Source organism: Letharia columbiana, assembly GCF_014066305.1.
Source record: "Letharia columbiana isolate WasteWater2 chromosome Unknown Sc0000021_s0, whole genome shotgun sequence".
Taxonomy (NCBI): domain Eukaryota; kingdom Fungi; phylum Ascomycota; class Lecanoromycetes; order Lecanorales; family Parmeliaceae; genus Letharia; species Letharia columbiana.
Genome location: NW_023501062.1, coordinates 442,452 through 457,873, shown reverse-complemented (window position 1 = coordinate 457,873; position 15,422 = coordinate 442,452). Strand labels below are relative to the sequence as shown.

The 15,422-nt window shown below is 52.6% G+C and overlaps 7 protein-coding genes across 7 annotated transcripts; 4 read left to right on the top strand and 3 right to left on the bottom strand.

The window, feature by feature from the left end:
* Window positions 1–75: 75 nt before the first annotated feature.
* On the top strand, window positions 76–978 carry HO173_006900 (uncharacterized protein; the record flags this gene model as incomplete). Its single annotated transcript, XM_037308806.1, has 4 exons — window positions 76–96; window positions 261–395; window positions 448–542; window positions 594–978. 4 exons carry the CDS (start codon window positions 76–78, stop codon window positions 976–978), a joined length of 636 nt encoding a protein of 211 aa, XP_037164351.1.
* Window positions 979–2,330: 1,352 nt separating this feature from the next.
* On the top strand, window positions 2,331–4,784 carry HO173_006899 (uncharacterized protein; the record flags this gene model as incomplete). Its single annotated transcript, XM_037308805.1, has 6 exons — window positions 2,331–2,464; window positions 2,509–2,728; window positions 2,786–2,887; window positions 2,954–3,046; window positions 3,097–3,274; window positions 3,325–4,784. The coding sequence occupies 6 exons, from the start codon at window positions 2,331–2,333 to the stop codon at window positions 4,782–4,784; spliced, it is 2,187 nt and encodes a 728-aa protein (XP_037164350.1).
* A 638-nt stretch (window positions 4,785–5,422) lies between these two features.
* On the top strand, window positions 5,423–6,267 carry HO173_006898 (uncharacterized protein; the record flags this gene model as incomplete). The annotated part of the gene is made up of 2 exons (XM_037308804.1): window positions 5,423–5,841; window positions 6,075–6,267. 2 exons carry the CDS (start codon window positions 5,423–5,425, stop codon window positions 6,265–6,267), a joined length of 612 nt encoding a protein of 203 aa, XP_037164349.1.
* A 366-nt stretch (window positions 6,268–6,633) lies between these two features.
* On the bottom strand, window positions 6,634–8,239 carry HO173_006897 (uncharacterized protein; the record flags this gene model as incomplete). The annotated part of the gene is made up of 3 exons (XM_037308803.1): window positions 6,634–7,579; window positions 7,688–8,026; window positions 8,154–8,239. The coding sequence occupies 3 exons, from the start codon at window positions 8,237–8,239 to the stop codon at window positions 6,634–6,636; spliced, it is 1,371 nt and encodes a 456-aa protein (XP_037164348.1).
* A 534-nt stretch (window positions 8,240–8,773) lies between these two features.
* Window positions 8,774–10,195, bottom strand: HO173_006896 (uncharacterized protein; the record flags this gene model as incomplete). Its single annotated transcript, XM_037308802.1, has 4 exons — window positions 8,774–8,992; window positions 9,046–9,819; window positions 9,876–10,003; window positions 10,075–10,195. The coding sequence occupies 4 exons, from the start codon at window positions 10,193–10,195 to the stop codon at window positions 8,774–8,776; spliced, it is 1,242 nt and encodes a 413-aa protein (XP_037164347.1).
* A 452-nt stretch (window positions 10,196–10,647) lies between these two features.
* Window positions 10,648–13,278, top strand: HO173_006895 (uncharacterized protein; the record flags this gene model as incomplete). Its single annotated transcript, XM_037308801.1, has 1 exon — window positions 10,648–13,278. One exon carries the CDS (start codon window positions 10,648–10,650, stop codon window positions 13,276–13,278), a length of 2,631 nt encoding a protein of 876 aa, XP_037164346.1.
* Window positions 13,279–13,579: 301 nt separating this feature from the next.
* On the bottom strand, window positions 13,580–13,981 carry HO173_006894 (uncharacterized protein; the record flags this gene model as incomplete). Its single annotated transcript, XM_037308800.1, has 2 exons — window positions 13,580–13,778; window positions 13,884–13,981. 2 exons carry the CDS (start codon window positions 13,979–13,981, stop codon window positions 13,580–13,582), a joined length of 297 nt encoding a protein of 98 aa, XP_037164345.1.
* Between the last annotated feature and the right edge of the window lie 1,441 nt (window positions 13,982–15,422).

Genomic DNA, 15,422 nt, shown 5'->3' with positions numbered 1-15,422 from the left:
GACGTATCAGAAGTTGAGTAACGTAGCAACGCCAAAACTACATCATAGCACGTTCCCGGTTTTTGACCCGCCACGATGACTTTGTACTATACGTTGGCAAGTAATCTCCCTTCTTCACCACAACAAACAGCTTTCAACATCATCCCCAATCGACAATCCCCATAATCCACAGCAGCAATGCCTTCCCTAATCTATGCTCCGGTTCATACCAATGCCATCCTCTTCCTTCATGATCCGCTGCTGACGCAATGGCTGCCTAGGTGTTCGCACTCCTGGTGTTCGAGATGAGCGTCTTCGGAATGCTCATCGTCCCTCTACCATACTCCATGAAGCGCAAGCTCTTCAACTTCATCTCCGAGAATCCGCTCATAGCGAAGCTGCAATATGGCATGAAGGTAGCTCTGCACTGGTACCCATGTGCGTTTGAAGCGGCTGACACAACGATAGATTACGTTCATCTTCATCTTAATCTTGTTCATCGACAGTGTGAACCGTGTCTACAGCGTTCAAGTCGAGCTGGCCAAAACCAAGAGCAGCCAAAAGTACGTCTCAGCCACATAACCAAGCCTAGGGTATCACTAACATCCAGCCAGCTCCGCCATGCTCGAAGGCTCCGGCCGCATGGAGGTGCAAGCCCGCAAATTCTACTCCCAACGCAACATGTACCTTTGCGGCTTCACCCTCTTCCTCTCCCTCATCCTCAACCGCACCTACGTGATGATCCTCGACACGCTCCGTCTCGAAGAGAAAGTCAAGCGCTACGAAGGTGACCCCAAGGCTTCAGGCAAGGACTCTGACAAACTTGCTCAGGCAGGTGGTGCTGGAGAGATCGGAAAGCTGAAGAACCAGTTGGCGCAGAAGGATAGGGACATTGAGGCGCTCAAGAAGCAGAGTGAAGGCCTGAGCCGTGAATATGGGAATTTGGGGGATCAGTACAGCAAGCAGAATGCTGATTCCACGCCCAAGAAGGATCGATAGAGGATTCTCGGCAACGCCCATACGTTGGAGCTTCTTCGACAAGACAGCTTTCGTGCTCAGAGCTCGGCGTTGGACGTGGGAAGAAGAAGTGGCATAGAAAGGGCCATGGAAAGCTACAGAGATCGTGTCAATTGGATGGGTAGCATCATACTTCCTGGCCGTACATCCTAAGTATGCATAGATGCAGAAGTTGAGAGGCGGATAGCGAAAAGTTCAGAGTTTCTTGCGATTCTCCAACGCGTAACATTTCCATTCCAGAAATTATCTTTCCCCTTTACGTGCCAAAAACCTTTTCTATGCGTTCTTCTCGTGTCCTTGTCTCAGTAGCTATAAGCGTCCGAAATGACTGGCAATATCAATGTTGGCACCTTTGACGTTGACCCTACCAATGTCATCTGGACAAGTGTCTCCATCTATGACTGTCATCCGTACAGAGATAATGTCCTACTATCAAGTCAGGCCGCTCGGCATCGCTACCTGTGCCCTGGAGCTGGTATCATCCCCGCTCTCGCCGCAAGCCTACCCGAAGAGCCGTCGATAGATGCCCAAGCCGTCTCGAAAACTAAGAAACAAACAGCTCTTTTGCCTCCATGATTGGAAGCATGGGAAGCATGGGAAGGGAAAGAGAAGACCCGTGCACCAGCACCACCCTGAAGATGTGTAGCTCCCGCTGGGCGCTTACAGCTCGCTCGTCCAATCAGAAGACTCCCAAGTGCTCCAAAGCGTGTGATGTTTCGATGTGTGCTGTCCCCGCTTCTCGTCCAATAGAGGAGCTAATAGCGACTGTTGCGGAGGAGGTTTGAGCATTACATTCTTGCGTCAGAAGATAGGACTGCGTTTCAATGCAGGATGCAGATCTAAAGCCTTTGCTGACAGCCTCTAGAACTTTATCATTTCACTATTGACCAGAACTAACTGACTATTATCTGCATGCTGCAGCCTTCCGACAGCCTGGGAAATGTCCTTTTTCGCGTTGGCGTGGGTTGGTGTTTCGACTCCTCCAGTCACATTGCGGCAAAGCAAATGTACCTAGACTTCTTGACAATCCTATTCAATGACTGGTACATCTTCAAGCCAGCGACGTCGAATGCAGTCATCATCCATAGAGACTGCAAGCCTTGACCGAAGAGCCCCACCAGTACACCAGCTTCGAGTATCCCATGATCAACGGTCTGCATATCGACCTGTAGCCTTATTCTCGACTCCTCCAATGCTGCCCCGCAGATACTTCTAGCCTTGATCATCCAAACTGCTCCCACATCATCAGCGCCCATCCCAACAAGTATCTCAGGAAGCAATCGCTCGCCAATAAGGCCAGCAGCTTCTATGATCGCGCCGAGTATCCTTTAACAATGATGGCGTTGAAATCGCCGATGCTGCCGTCCCCAGATCGCAACCTCATGTCGGCTTTCTCGCCGTACTCGGAATCGCCCACGTCGCCAGCGCCGTTCAGATCTCCAATTACGAGTACCCACAGCCGGCCATTGTATGCCCGCTCTCTCCCAATCTACAACCAAGCTGACGTGTCAGGTCCAACGAACACGCCAGATCCCTCCATCCTCCCAATCAATCTTCCCCACTAGCCTCAAGTCCCAGTGACATTCCTGACCCCTCACCTATCGCTACCTCTTCAAACGGCACCGACACGACCGACATTGACGATACAGGCATAGAGAATGAAGATTTAGATCCTACACCAATGCCACCAGAGCCCCCAGCGCCCTTAAGGTCTACAGAACCGGCATTGAAGGTATGCCCGTCGCCTTGCCCATACAAGACAAGCAACAGTAGACTTAAGACTCTCTAGCTCGAAACTGCCAACGCGGCTTCAGATGCTCGAAAGCCACGATCAGACGATGACGAACAACCAAGCTCGGTCATACATGCCCCGCAAGGCTTCGACGCATTTGTGAGGTCCAACAGGCCAGCCCGAAGCTCAATTATAGATTGCTAATTGAGTCAAAAGCACCGACAGTCGCCCCCTTCGCTACATCGTTCCATGCCAACTTCTTCCCAAGCATCTGACATTGTCATTGTACCGCCTCCGGAAGACAATGGAGGGGACAAGGTAGATCCTGCATTGCACGAGCATGGCTACCGATAGTAATATGTTTGCAGAAATTCTCGAGCAGTCCGAGCTCGCCGCCTCCCCTACAAACTTCAATAGCACCAATTACAAGAGATTGGTCGGCTACCCCTAGAGCGCAAACAAGACCAGAGGCAGAGGCGCAGACATTAGAGCCCAAGAAACCTAATAATACTTCACGGTCGAGCTCGCGGTCGAGCAATCTCGAAGGTAGTCATTAATGCCATCTATCAAACGTTTGGGCGCTTATTTGAATCCAGATATACCAGAAGCATTGGATACCGAAATTAACGATGACCTGACTCCCAACCACCACACTTCCCTTTTTGATCACACCGTCGAACGGTTTCAGGAAACTGCGGACGAAGTTGCAGCCCTCAAGATCGCGCTCAGCGAGTGTTGGACACTATGCAATACATTAGCTGGCTTGAGCTATATACATCGCGAGAGGATCTTCAGTGACGAAAGGTCGCATTTTAGCTTCTCCGCCAAAGGTGACATGCAAGAACAGGCCTGGAAATCATGTTGGAAGCTTTGCCAGAAGCTGTACGAAACACGAGACGAAGAGATAGCCACTCAGGTCCGACCCACACTGGATCTCTGCCGCGACTTTTGCCAGTGCCTTTTTGAAGTACGGCGGCGGGACAACGACGTCGCTGACTCCGTCCTACGGGTCAGCTTCGAGCTCAACAACCATCTATACAATACTCACGACCGAACACTGCCGGAAGCCTTTCGAGAACGGACCTTGGACTTCTACATAACGCTCTGCCACCGTCTGATGAAACAACGCTCCGACCTAGCCCGAGAAACAGACTCCCTTCTCGAAGCCTGCTGGTCCCTCGCCGAAATGCTCTTCAGCCTCCGCCAAAACAAACGAGAAGGCAAACCCGCCGATGAAGAACTCCTCGGCTCCGCTGTCCAAGCGTGCTGGGAACTCTGCGACCTTTTCAGAGAAGGCTGGACCCAGATACGACCGGACCGCGGCACGCCTCGACCCAGCCAAACGACCTTCACACAGGCTTTCCAGCAAGCAAAACAATCACAAGTAGCCGCCTCCTTCGCCCACGTCCCCGATTCATATTACGAGTCCGAAGAGGAGGACTTTGGCCGTGCGAACCCCGAAACCCCCACCACCGTCTTTGAAGACACGGTGCAAGATTCTCCAGACGAAGGCCCCGTGCCCAATATACTGGTTCTCGGACCCTCAGACCAAAATAACCGCCAACAACCAGGGCAACACCAACCGCAATGGTCCTCGTCCTCTAGCAATTTGAGCGGCTACTCCCAATCCTCTGGGCGTACGACCTCCTCAACTTCCACAATCATCAACCCCGCCAGTGGCCTGCCCAATGCCGAAGACGCACGTCTCACATGTCTGAGATTGCTCATCGTAAAAGCAGCTGCAAATACAGGATTTCAACGCTCCTCCCCCACCACCCTCGCCTCCTTCGTCAAGTCCGTGCCGTCCAATTCCTTCGGAACGCAGCCCTGGCAGTCTCAACTTTTACAAGATTACAAGAAAGCTGTGGCGAGCGATCCAGCATTAAGGAATCCTGGGCCAGTGCGAAGAGCCAGGGCTGCGGATGTAGCAAGGAGTGTGAGGTGGATGGTTGGGAGTCATGGGCAATATACTTGGCTGAAAGATTTATTTAGGTTGGTGTTTGGATTCCAAGTTGAAGATGCCGAAGGCAGGGAAGGGGTGGTTATACAGAGTTGATGATCTTCTTGGGTGTTTGGGGTAACGGCTTTGGATGATGTACAAGTATGACGAAAGGGTTGGGGTCAACGTGAGGGCTAATGCGTAAAGCAGGAAGTTCGATTTGGCTCTTGTTGTCTGTTCTTTTGTGTTGGATACTTTATGCAGCGCTACTGAGCCTTTGTCCTCTTTCAATGTGGGATTGGGGAGATTTTGGAGCAGATATACCCATTTTGAGAACGTCGTTCTTGAAGAGCTAACTTATGCACTATTTCTCTCAAAGAGCGATGAACGGAGCTGCGTAGCGCTTGCCAGACGCGGCTACCTAAATGTAAATACTGATATCTCTCAACACCCTTCAGACATCAAAGTCATCATTCGAAGGACTAGCCCCCAAACATAAACGTTTTCCGGACCGCATACCCTCACGACACCATGTCTCCTCCACACTTTCGGTCCGACGAACTTTGGAACTGCCCACCAACGGCCGGTCGTGATGGGCCCATGTTAAACCTCTTGGAACACCTCAAACCCTTGGCAGCAGTTGAGGCCCCAAAAGTAACTACTGGAACGAAGGTTACGGACCGACCAAATGATATCCGCACGAGACTTCCTCACTACCTCGAGTGTCTCGATGACCGGTACGCTACCATTCGAACATGCCGCCGCTTCTGCCACACCTGCGTCAACACCAAAGCAACCTTTCCCGCCTTTTTCGCAAGACGCTACGAAGATGGCTGCAGCGGAACGGTCAAGAGCTCTGGGATGCCATCCTCATGGAATCCGATGAGGGGCACCTCAAGCTGAGCGTGGAGATAGCGAGGTGGAGCACTCAAGAGGTTCGGGCCCTTCATGAGGCAGATAGCAAGGTTGTGGAACCACTTGTCCAGTCCGTCGCCGCGAAGAGAGGAGCAACACATCGACAAGATTGCCGCGCAGCACGAACCTTTGATGGGCTACAGATCTGTGACGGAGACGAGAGCCAGTGTGGTCTGTGTGCCGATCTAACGCTCGCAAGAACGAGTCTTTACAGTTGTGTCATCTACGGTCACCTTTTCCACGCCGATATCGAAGAATCGTACGGGCCGGGCAGCTGCCATTGAACGTCGGACTGCTCGGCTCTGAACTCCGTCGTCATTGGATGCGGAATCGGGTATACCATTACGAATGGTATGTACATTTAGGAGCTGTCCTTTCCTAGCTCATACCGTGTCATGACTCGTGAGACATACTTCAGGAACAGAAACGACCTTGTGCCTGTCTCATTGCTCTCTGGCTTTTGCCTCGAAGAAGGAAAGCTGACTCCCACAGGGATGGAAATGATGTCACGTGGTCTGGGCTGGATATAATGGGCGACACTCCTCGAATGCTCAGAGACCATTTTGACACACAACCTGGCCATGAAGATGTCGGAGAAGAGGAAACAAAGCGGCGTTGCAGCCTCTTCCTCCGCGGACATCATGGACCATCAAGGCCTAGACACTTTGCGATCCCTGTCACCTAACGGACCTCTGGCCAAAGATTTGGCCTCCAGTATTTGCTCCCAGGTCTGGGCCCTACCACCCGAGACGGTGTCCAACGAGAGGGTGTGGGATAGTAATGATCTACGGACGAGGAAACAAATTGGATGGTTCTCAAGGGGCCTACGACGAAAAAGAACATGGCAGACAAGGTCCTTGCATATGAGCAAGGCAACCCACCGGGTCCACCACCCTGAAAAGGCCAATCCATATGTTTCATAGCAGATGCTTTTTTAGACTTCTTATGCTAGCATACCGAAGGAAAATTCAGATATCACGCATGCTCTATTCTATTCTCAATCTCTAACCACCACACGTAAACCCCCAACCCCACCTTGACCCACCCCGCCTCACCACTGCACATCCATCTCACTCTGGATCTGCACCTTGATAGCCCCCGTCTTCGGATCCGCCGCCGTCTCGAACGCCCGGACGGCATCCTCAATGTCGAACCGATGCGTCACGAGCCGGCCCAACTGCAGCACCCCGCTCTCGACCAGCCGGATGGCGCGCGGCCACGTGTTGGCGTAGCGGTACTGGAACTGCAGGTCGATCTCCTGGGTGCTGAGGCGCATAAAGGGCAGGCGCATCTCGGGCTTGCCGACGCCGATGACGAAGACCTTGCCGCCGAACTTGACGCTGTGGACGGCGGCGTTGACGCTGCTCTCGACGCCCGTGCACTCGAGCGCGATGGCCGGCTGCACGCCCCCGGCCAGCCGGACAATGGCCCCCGCCGCCTCCTCCTCCCCGACGCCCCGCTCCACCAGGAACGGGCGCACGCGCGGCACGAGCTCCTGGGCGAAGGCCAGCCGGCCCTCGTCGATGTCCGTCACCACGATCGGTTCGGCCCCGGCGGCCGCGGCGCACAGCAGCGTGATGAGGCCGATGGGGCCGGCGCCGCAGATCAGGATCGGGTCCCCGAGTTTGACGCCCGCCCGCTCCACGCCGGCCAGGGCCACGCTGAGCGGTTCGAGCAGGGCGCCGTTTTCGAAGCTCATGTCGCCGATCTTGTGGCACCAGACGGCCGGGTGGTTGACGTAGCGCCGCAGGAGGCCGTCGACGGGGGGCGTGGAGAGGAAGCGCATGTTGAGGCAGCCGTTGTAGCGGCCCGTCAGGCAGGGTTCGCACTGGTTGCAGATGATGTCCGGTTCGATGGCGACGCGGTCGCCGGGCTTGAGGTGCGTGACCGAGGGGTGCGTGGCCAGGATGACGCCGGCGGATTCGTGGCCGAGGATGTGCGTGTCGGTGACGATCATGGGGCCGATGCGGCCGGCGTGCCAGAAGTGGATGTCGGATCTGTGCGACGTTCGAGATCAGTCTGGGGTTTGGAGAGGAAGGAGAGGATTGAGGAGGAGGAGGAGGAGGAGCAGCGGAGGCAGAGGGGATGAATGTAGGAGAGATTACCCGCAGATTCCCGTGCTCTTGATCCCGATTGTGACTTCGCCATGCTTGAGGTCTTGTCCCTTCTTGACGCTCTCGAGTGTAGGTCCGGACTCGGCCACCCAGAGCTTGTGCTCGGGGTCTGTGAAGACACCGACGTTGGGCAAGCTGATGGTCTCGGTCACGGTAGCCATGGAGGCCTTGTTCTGAGGACGGAGGAGGCTGGTGGGAGAGGGACGAGGAGGAGAGGACAAGCTGGTGAAGGGTGCTTTCTGGTCCGCGAGCACGGTGGTGGAGGATGACGTCTTGCTTCCGGCGGTGTTGTGCAAGCGTTCGGGCGATCCAGTGGTGGTGCAGGCGGAGCTAACGATGTATGAGTACCCCGCTGAAGGCCCCGAAATTGCAATTCACGGGAGAATTGTATTGCTTTTTCTGGTGGAAGGAGGATGGTAGTAGTAGTAGTGGTGGTGGTAGTAAACGGTGAACCAACCAGAAACGCAATTGATGATGCTGCTGGGCTTGGGCAAAAAGTCGAGCGAGGCCAAAACGGCGGGGTACCGTAAGAATGCGGGCCATCTCTTCGGCTAAATCCCAAGAATCCTAGGGTAATTCAAGCGAGTAGGCAAGAAACCTAGGATTTTTTTTATTTGCTCTCCCGCAAAGGAATATAGGAAGATGGAGGACAAGGAAGAAAGAAAGAAGCAAGCAAGCAGCAGGCGTAGACAAAGAGAAGAGGAGGGGAAAGGACAGCAGACCAAGTAGGAGAAGTAACAAACAGGACACCCTCTCACACGCTCCCACACGCGCGACATAAAGCATGTTGCGCACCCCCACGTCGTTGATTGGAACGGCAGTACAGCCTGCAGACGCCATTGTCCATAGATCTCGAAGAATACACCCAGTCTAGCTGGTGCCCTGCGTGAGAAACGCCGCCAAAACAAAGATGGCCGGCAATCTGGATCGACGACAGCTGCGGCCGCCTGCCTGGTACTCCATTCAACACGCCCTCTTCCCCACACTGAAAAACCAGCAGATGCTTTCCCAATGCCATGCAACTGCAGCCTTCCCATTTCGTAAAATCGTTAGATAATCGTCCCCTGCTGACTTGACTTACATAAAAAGCTTCATCGAATCTTCCGGCCTGCTTTCACTTGGACAGTACGGGCACTTGAACCTTGACCCTTTACTTAATCTCGCCAACGATTCTTGCGCGACAACGTGTCCGCAAGGCATCATCATCGGTGGATTCTCGTCTGTCGTCTGCTCTTTCGACACCGGGCAAACGAAGATAGAGTGAAAGTGGTAGGCAGGCGGAAGAGGTATTTCAACCTGAAACAATTAGCAACGTTGCCCACATATGTGGGTTGAGAGTAAATGCGTACTGGGAGCTCATGCTGCGTCGTCCATTCTGTTCGCTTCTCTTTCATAATGGTCTGGAGCTTAAGAAGAGTAGGCAAGGCTATCGCACCAGCTGTGGCAGCAATGTACAGAGGAGAGTCCGCGGACAAGCCAAGAAGCGAGCAGAACTCCCGAGTGAATGAATTGGCCAGGTCATCCCAAGCATCCTCATTGTGGAAAATTCGTCGATAGGGAGACTGAGCCAGATTGGGGCAGAAGGCCATAGCGCCACTGAGCTGTTGAATCTCTCGGAGGTAGCGTCCTTGGAAATGGGCAAACTCCTGACGAGCGTATCCAAGCGCTTGCTGTTGTCCAAAAAGCAAGCTTCTCGCGTCGTCCGGATTCGAGCCTCCAGTGAAGAGCCAAACAAATTGTAGCTTTGAGAGTTCGAACTCCAAGTTGCTTCCTCTTGTCTCCAATGCATCGGTATTTTCCCTGGCCCATGCGATGGCAGGTAGAAGATTCTGCTGGTTCTTCAACTCATGCAGGATATGGTACATGTTGGCGAACTGTTTCCGAAGCGATTCTGACTTGAGGGAATCTATTCCCAAATCTACCTCAAGGCTTGCGTATGGCTTCGGTGTACCGGAAGAGAGCTCTGGACGCGGAGGGTTATTGGTAGCATCGGTCAGAAAGGTTGAAGCAACCGAGAATTGGCCCTCCCTCAGGAGGTGCATGGCAATGGCGCGATTGATCAGTGCTGGGTGTGAGGACAGAGCGTCATAATCGGTCGTTGGCAGGGGCTTGTCTCTGAATTTCTGTAAAGACAACTCTCAGCTTGTGTTTCGTAGAGACCTAAGGAAGTGCTGTTTACCTTATCCAACGCCTTTGAATAGTTGCCAAGTCCTTTGTAGACATCTTTCAGGTCGCTGTTGATAGCCTCGAATGATTGCTTGACGGGATTCTGGAGCTTGGCTAGTGTCACTGAAGCACTATTCTGGTCTTGAAAGTAATGATGAGCATGTTTCAGAGAATCCTGCCCGAGAGAACCAATGAGAAAGAGCAGAACGTACTTGCTACTATTGAGTCTCGTGCCTTGACTAGGAGATCAATGGTCTTCTGTACATCTTCCACACTCTTCGAAAGGTTGCCCTTGCGGGACAGCTTCTCATGCTCCTCGAGTAGTGTTTCCATAACTCAGAGAGTAAATACAGGTCCTGCGAGTCAAAAAGTAGTGTATTGAGAAGACACGAGTACTTAGGTCCAAGGGAGCAACTTCAACGCCTTCTCCCAAAGGCTGGAACTGGAGAATCGATTCATCTGTAGTGTTAGTATCTGGGAGAACCGGCGGAGTAGCTTTGAAGAGAAATAGGAGCTTGTCAGGAAGAATAGGTCATGAGGTGAAGATTGATTGCGGATGGCAAAAGGGCCGATATTTATCCGGGCTTTCCGGCGACCACTGTCTGCGATCGTTTTGCGCCGCACAACACTCGAACTTTTCAAAGATGTGCCGGAATATGAGAAGTTCTCAATGGTTTCTACTCTATCTACGCAGAGTCAGGACTGCAGGCCTATCACCCACTGTTCTCGACGCAAAAGGCGAAGTATGAGGCTTGCACAAGAGCTTGGAGAGAGTGATTGGGATAATGGATAACGATACAGAGGAAAGAGATTTTGCGACTGAAAGTGTTGGAGCGGAAGAAACAAATGGGTCTCCCAAGGACCCTACAAACGGCGACTCCACCCCTCAAGCAGCGCATCAACGTCTTGTGTTCACGGACCCGGCGGCCTTCAGATACCTTGAAGAAGATCCGTCCACGATGGTGCTAGAACGGAGACGTCGACTTACAGGCTATGAGCTCTACGTAGTCGAGCAATGGGCATGCTCAAGGGTTCATCCGACATTTGTCATCACCACCTACACAGGCCTCGAGCAAAACTCGGTTGTCGTAGGAGTCTTGAGTGTCCCAACGAACGAGCAAGCTTGGTCACCCCGTCTTCGTGTATACCTCAAAGCGATTACAAAATACCATGCAAGAAAAAAGGAGACACCTTTGGGAACGCTTATGGTCACAAATCTGAGCAGCTTCCCATCTGCGTTGACGGTCATCGCGGTGCCAGCTGGAGACATCAAAAAGCATAGGGAAGATTTCATAGTCAATGAAAATATGAAACGGATGGGATGCTCGGGGCGAGCAGGCCTCAGCCTATCTCCGCCAATTGGGGCGACGCAGGCCAAATTCATGCAACTCTACCATACAAGTGATCGCATTCCGCTATACAATGCTGTGATTGAGCTTGTCAAGCTGTGTCAGGTGGCGCTATTGCTGTTCGGGAAACTGGCCCCCGAGTATGCTGATGGGTTACTTTGTGATGTTACGGAGCAAGCCATCAATGATTGGTGGACGGAGCTAGGAACCGAGTATTTTAACATTGACCCCAGCGATGGCATATTGGGGCCTACTACTGTTGCGGCTCTTCTTGGAATACTCATGGGGGCCCGAAACAGGCTCAATGCTGCTGGAGCACCTGTAGCAAAAGACGTTTTTGACATTGTCAACACGAAGAGAGGCATTGCTCACTTCCAGAGGTCTCAGAAAATGGAACGCACCAGAAGATTCGATCGACAGACGCTGGATAGGCTGCACAGGGTGACTGCGAAAGCTGCTAGTGGGAAGGGTTGGACGGTACCACGAGCAGTCAAGTCTACTGCGGCAGAGCTCAGTGGTAAGGGTGGGGAATTGGTGCATGGACGCGAGAAAGCCAGCATTGCTGAGATAGAGACTTTGGACATCGAAACCTTCGTCCAGATGGGCTCAGGAGAGAGATTTAAGTGGCTGTGGTATGGCAAACCGCGGAAGAACAATGAAGGTGATGTCTTTAGTAGTCTAGGAGGCGATGAGGGCATGATCCTGAACGATAACGAGCAGGATGGAGGCAAGAAGCGCGATTCTGTTGACGAAGATACATCTCTTCGGCACGTCCTCTCTGATCGTATCTACCTGAGTCCTTCGATTGGATCACACACGAGCATCGACCATCCAGAAAAAGACCAGGGCTTGCGGAAAGCCGTTTTCAAAAACGTCAGTGGCAAAGCGACTGACGCTCGCAGTGGCTTGGGACGAATCAGAGATGTAGTTGGCATGAGGGGCCTGCGTGGACATCATCACAAGAATTCCAAAGATGTTGAATTCCCTTCTGACGGAGATAGTCTCAAGGAGAAGCCAAGGACCAGTGTGGAGGAACTTGGGGAACCGGGACTGAAGACACAGGCTTCGTCAAATCCAATCGCTCAGCCTGACAGTGGCGAACAGAGCCTAGTAGGCTCTCAGAAATCGTCTAGAAGCGGGAGCGGCTTTACAGAAGATAAGCCACGCCGTGAAGAAAGGGATTCGAAGGATGGCTTCAAAAAGGTTGTCTATTCCGCCGAGTTCGACAAATCTGCTTCGAGTCTCGAGTCGCCGTTTCATGATCAGGGTCCTACTGATAGATCGGACTACGTGAGCGCAATGGAAAATGCCTCCGGCGTACGACGTAGGACTGAAGGGCGTGAGCCGATTGTCGATTCGAGAAACGGCTCACTTACGTTCGAGGACTCAGCAGCTATCAAGAAGATGCGAGAATTCGAAGGGCAATTCTACCCTGCATCTTCATCTCCATTGCGCACTATAAAGAGCCTTCCCAAGCTTTCAGCGAATTCTCCAAAGTACTGGGATCGTCGCTGGCCCCGCCAACTCTCATTTACAGCAATGGTGGATGTCTTGGCCGCGGGCGTTGACAGTACCGCTGAACATGACAGCATTGTTGCGAGGAATGATGCACACACTGCCCTCTCCTTTCAAAAAAGCTTGGCGGCTCAAGGTCGTGTCCTGGGACAACAGCTTGAAGACTGTGAAACACAGATAGCATCTTGGGTCGAGCAGAAGGTCGACCATATCCAAGTCTACGAGCAACAAGCTGGCAGTGATCAAGCTAGGCTTGACCTGATCTACCATCAGAAATTCGATGAATACAACGCTCTTCATGATGCTTCGGACGATCTTTTGTCGGAAGAACGATCGAACCTGACCGACACCGTCAAAGACCTTGAAAATTTGGGCGCCAAGCTGGAGTATGAATTGAGCGCTTTGGAATCGAAAGTTGAAGATGTCGAGAATGGGGTGGCAGACTTTGAGCGCCAGGTCCTCCAGATTGAAGCGAGAGCAGAAGAGCTTGATGGACCGGGCGAGGCGAAGGTTTCCTGGGTAGGGTGGTTTCTGGGGATGGTGAACGTGTAACCCTCTTCGGTTTGATCTCGCATTGCATGATACCCTCGGCGTACTGCATACCTAGCGTTGATCCAGCAGGTCTAGTAATACAATATATATGTACATATCGTGTAGTGAAGATCCTGCCGTGACAATGCAGTTTCCAACCCCTACCATCGTTCCCGAACAAGATAACCTTATGCTGTCACCACCATGAGCAAGAGCACCATCCCATCAACGCTCAACGACTCCCTCCCTCCCACACCCTCAGCACCTCCAGACCCTCTCTCTCAACGACCATATTCCCCACCCTCCCCGCATCCCCACCCTCTCACATCCCAAACCCCCCCATCCCACCCCCACCCGCGCCCCCCTTCTGCGCGGCCTCGCCCTGCATCTTCTCGCTGACCTTGAGGTTGACCTCGAAGAACTTGCTCACGCAGCGGTCCAGGCACACGCTCTCGCCCTTGTTGAGGTCCGGCTCGCGGTACTCGGGCGGGATGCACTTGGCCGTGCAGGACTGGGAGAGTCTGTTTTGCACAAGGCAGGCGTGGGTGGTTAGCTCTCGGAAACCCGTCGTTGTTGTTGGGGTTGGGGGGGGTGTTTCAAGGGGGAAGGTAAGGTAAGGAAGGTACCTGTTGAACATGTCCGACACCATTTCGACCTCGGTTTCCGCGGCGGCGATCTTCTCGGCGGAGGAGAGCTGGGGTCGGCCGCCGAAGAGGAAGGACATTTTTGAGAGGAGGGGGGACGTGTGAGCCGGCTTCGTGGATAACCGTGGGGGGAAGGGTTTGTCTCGACAAAAGGGTTGTTGTTCGAGGAGAAGTGCTGAGCTTTCAAGCTCGCGTTACTGGCGAAGAAACTTCATCCAGCCCTACCAGTATCGAGTCTTGGCCGCCCAGAAGACTAGCATTTGACTAGTGTAGATCATAGGGTTAGGGCTTGTACGCAGTGGAAAAAGTAAACCGTTCGTACACTTTGAATACTACCACTACTCCTTTCAGCCTTGATGATATCTACAAACGTATAATTGTGGATGTTGTTGTCTGGGGGGCAGGCTGAACGGTGACGGCGACCAGTAGATCCGATGCTATGGGAAGTCCTCGACTGACCAGAACCAAACGGCGTTCAGGCAAACCTCGACTAAAATGACGCCTTCTAGCCTTTTCCGTTTCCAGTGGACGAGAGGTAGAGAAAGGCTTTTTTGACAGCTGGTGATTAGGTAATAGAACTAGAGACACTCGAAGGGTTCTTTGATATCGCTAATGTGTGCAAACCTTGCCAAAGTAGGTCAAAGGCGCGAGTTCTTCTCGGCATTACATGTTGGATTTCATGGATGTTTGCATAGATGGCCGAGTGGTAGTGCTGTTCTTGCTCTCTCCATGGAAGCGTTGCACGTATCCGAGACACCCTAAAGTACACAAGGTGGTTAGTTCCAATTCGGAGAGACAGTGGGCGGCCCTGGCGTGTAGGGGCTCTTTTGAGGCGTTTGAGTTGTCAGGATGAGTTGCCCGATTCTATCATTCTAGTGCCATCTTCAGAGAAGGTAATAGAGGAAAGCGTGACAATCTAGGCAATGATGAAGAAATTGATATCCGCATAGAGTAATGTCAGTGTCCAGCTAGTGGCCTTGATCGAGGCGTGGATTGCGGGGAAGCAGATGGAACGTCGAAGCCTCCGTGCGAACTCACTTCGCGGACAGAACATCATGGAGACCTCGGTAGAAAGATGAACACATAAGCCAACAGAAGCAAGGAAAAAGGCAACATGGTAGCAGCCAAGCTAAAATGACACGGGTTCACAGAATGATCGATCTTGTTCACGTCGGATCAGGCCAGATTCCAAAGCGGTAAACGAGGGGGTCAGAGCCAGTGACTTACAAAGAGACAGCAAGCGGAGATAGTTCAGGAACAACGAGTATGTACAGATGCCTCTGACGTGGTAAGGATAAGGGTAAGGCTACTTGTGAAAGTCAATGGATCGAGGTGTCAGGACTCAGGTACCTACCGTATTTGCCTGGATCAAATAGAGATGTGCCATAGGTAGACCATGGTCGTTGGACGGTTGAAGCTACCTTATGTTGTACAAGTCAGACTGATTGCCGAAAGCCAGTCGATTCTTGGCCCTTGGCCATCTTCTTTCTTGCATAGTATGATGGCACTATTATTGTTTAC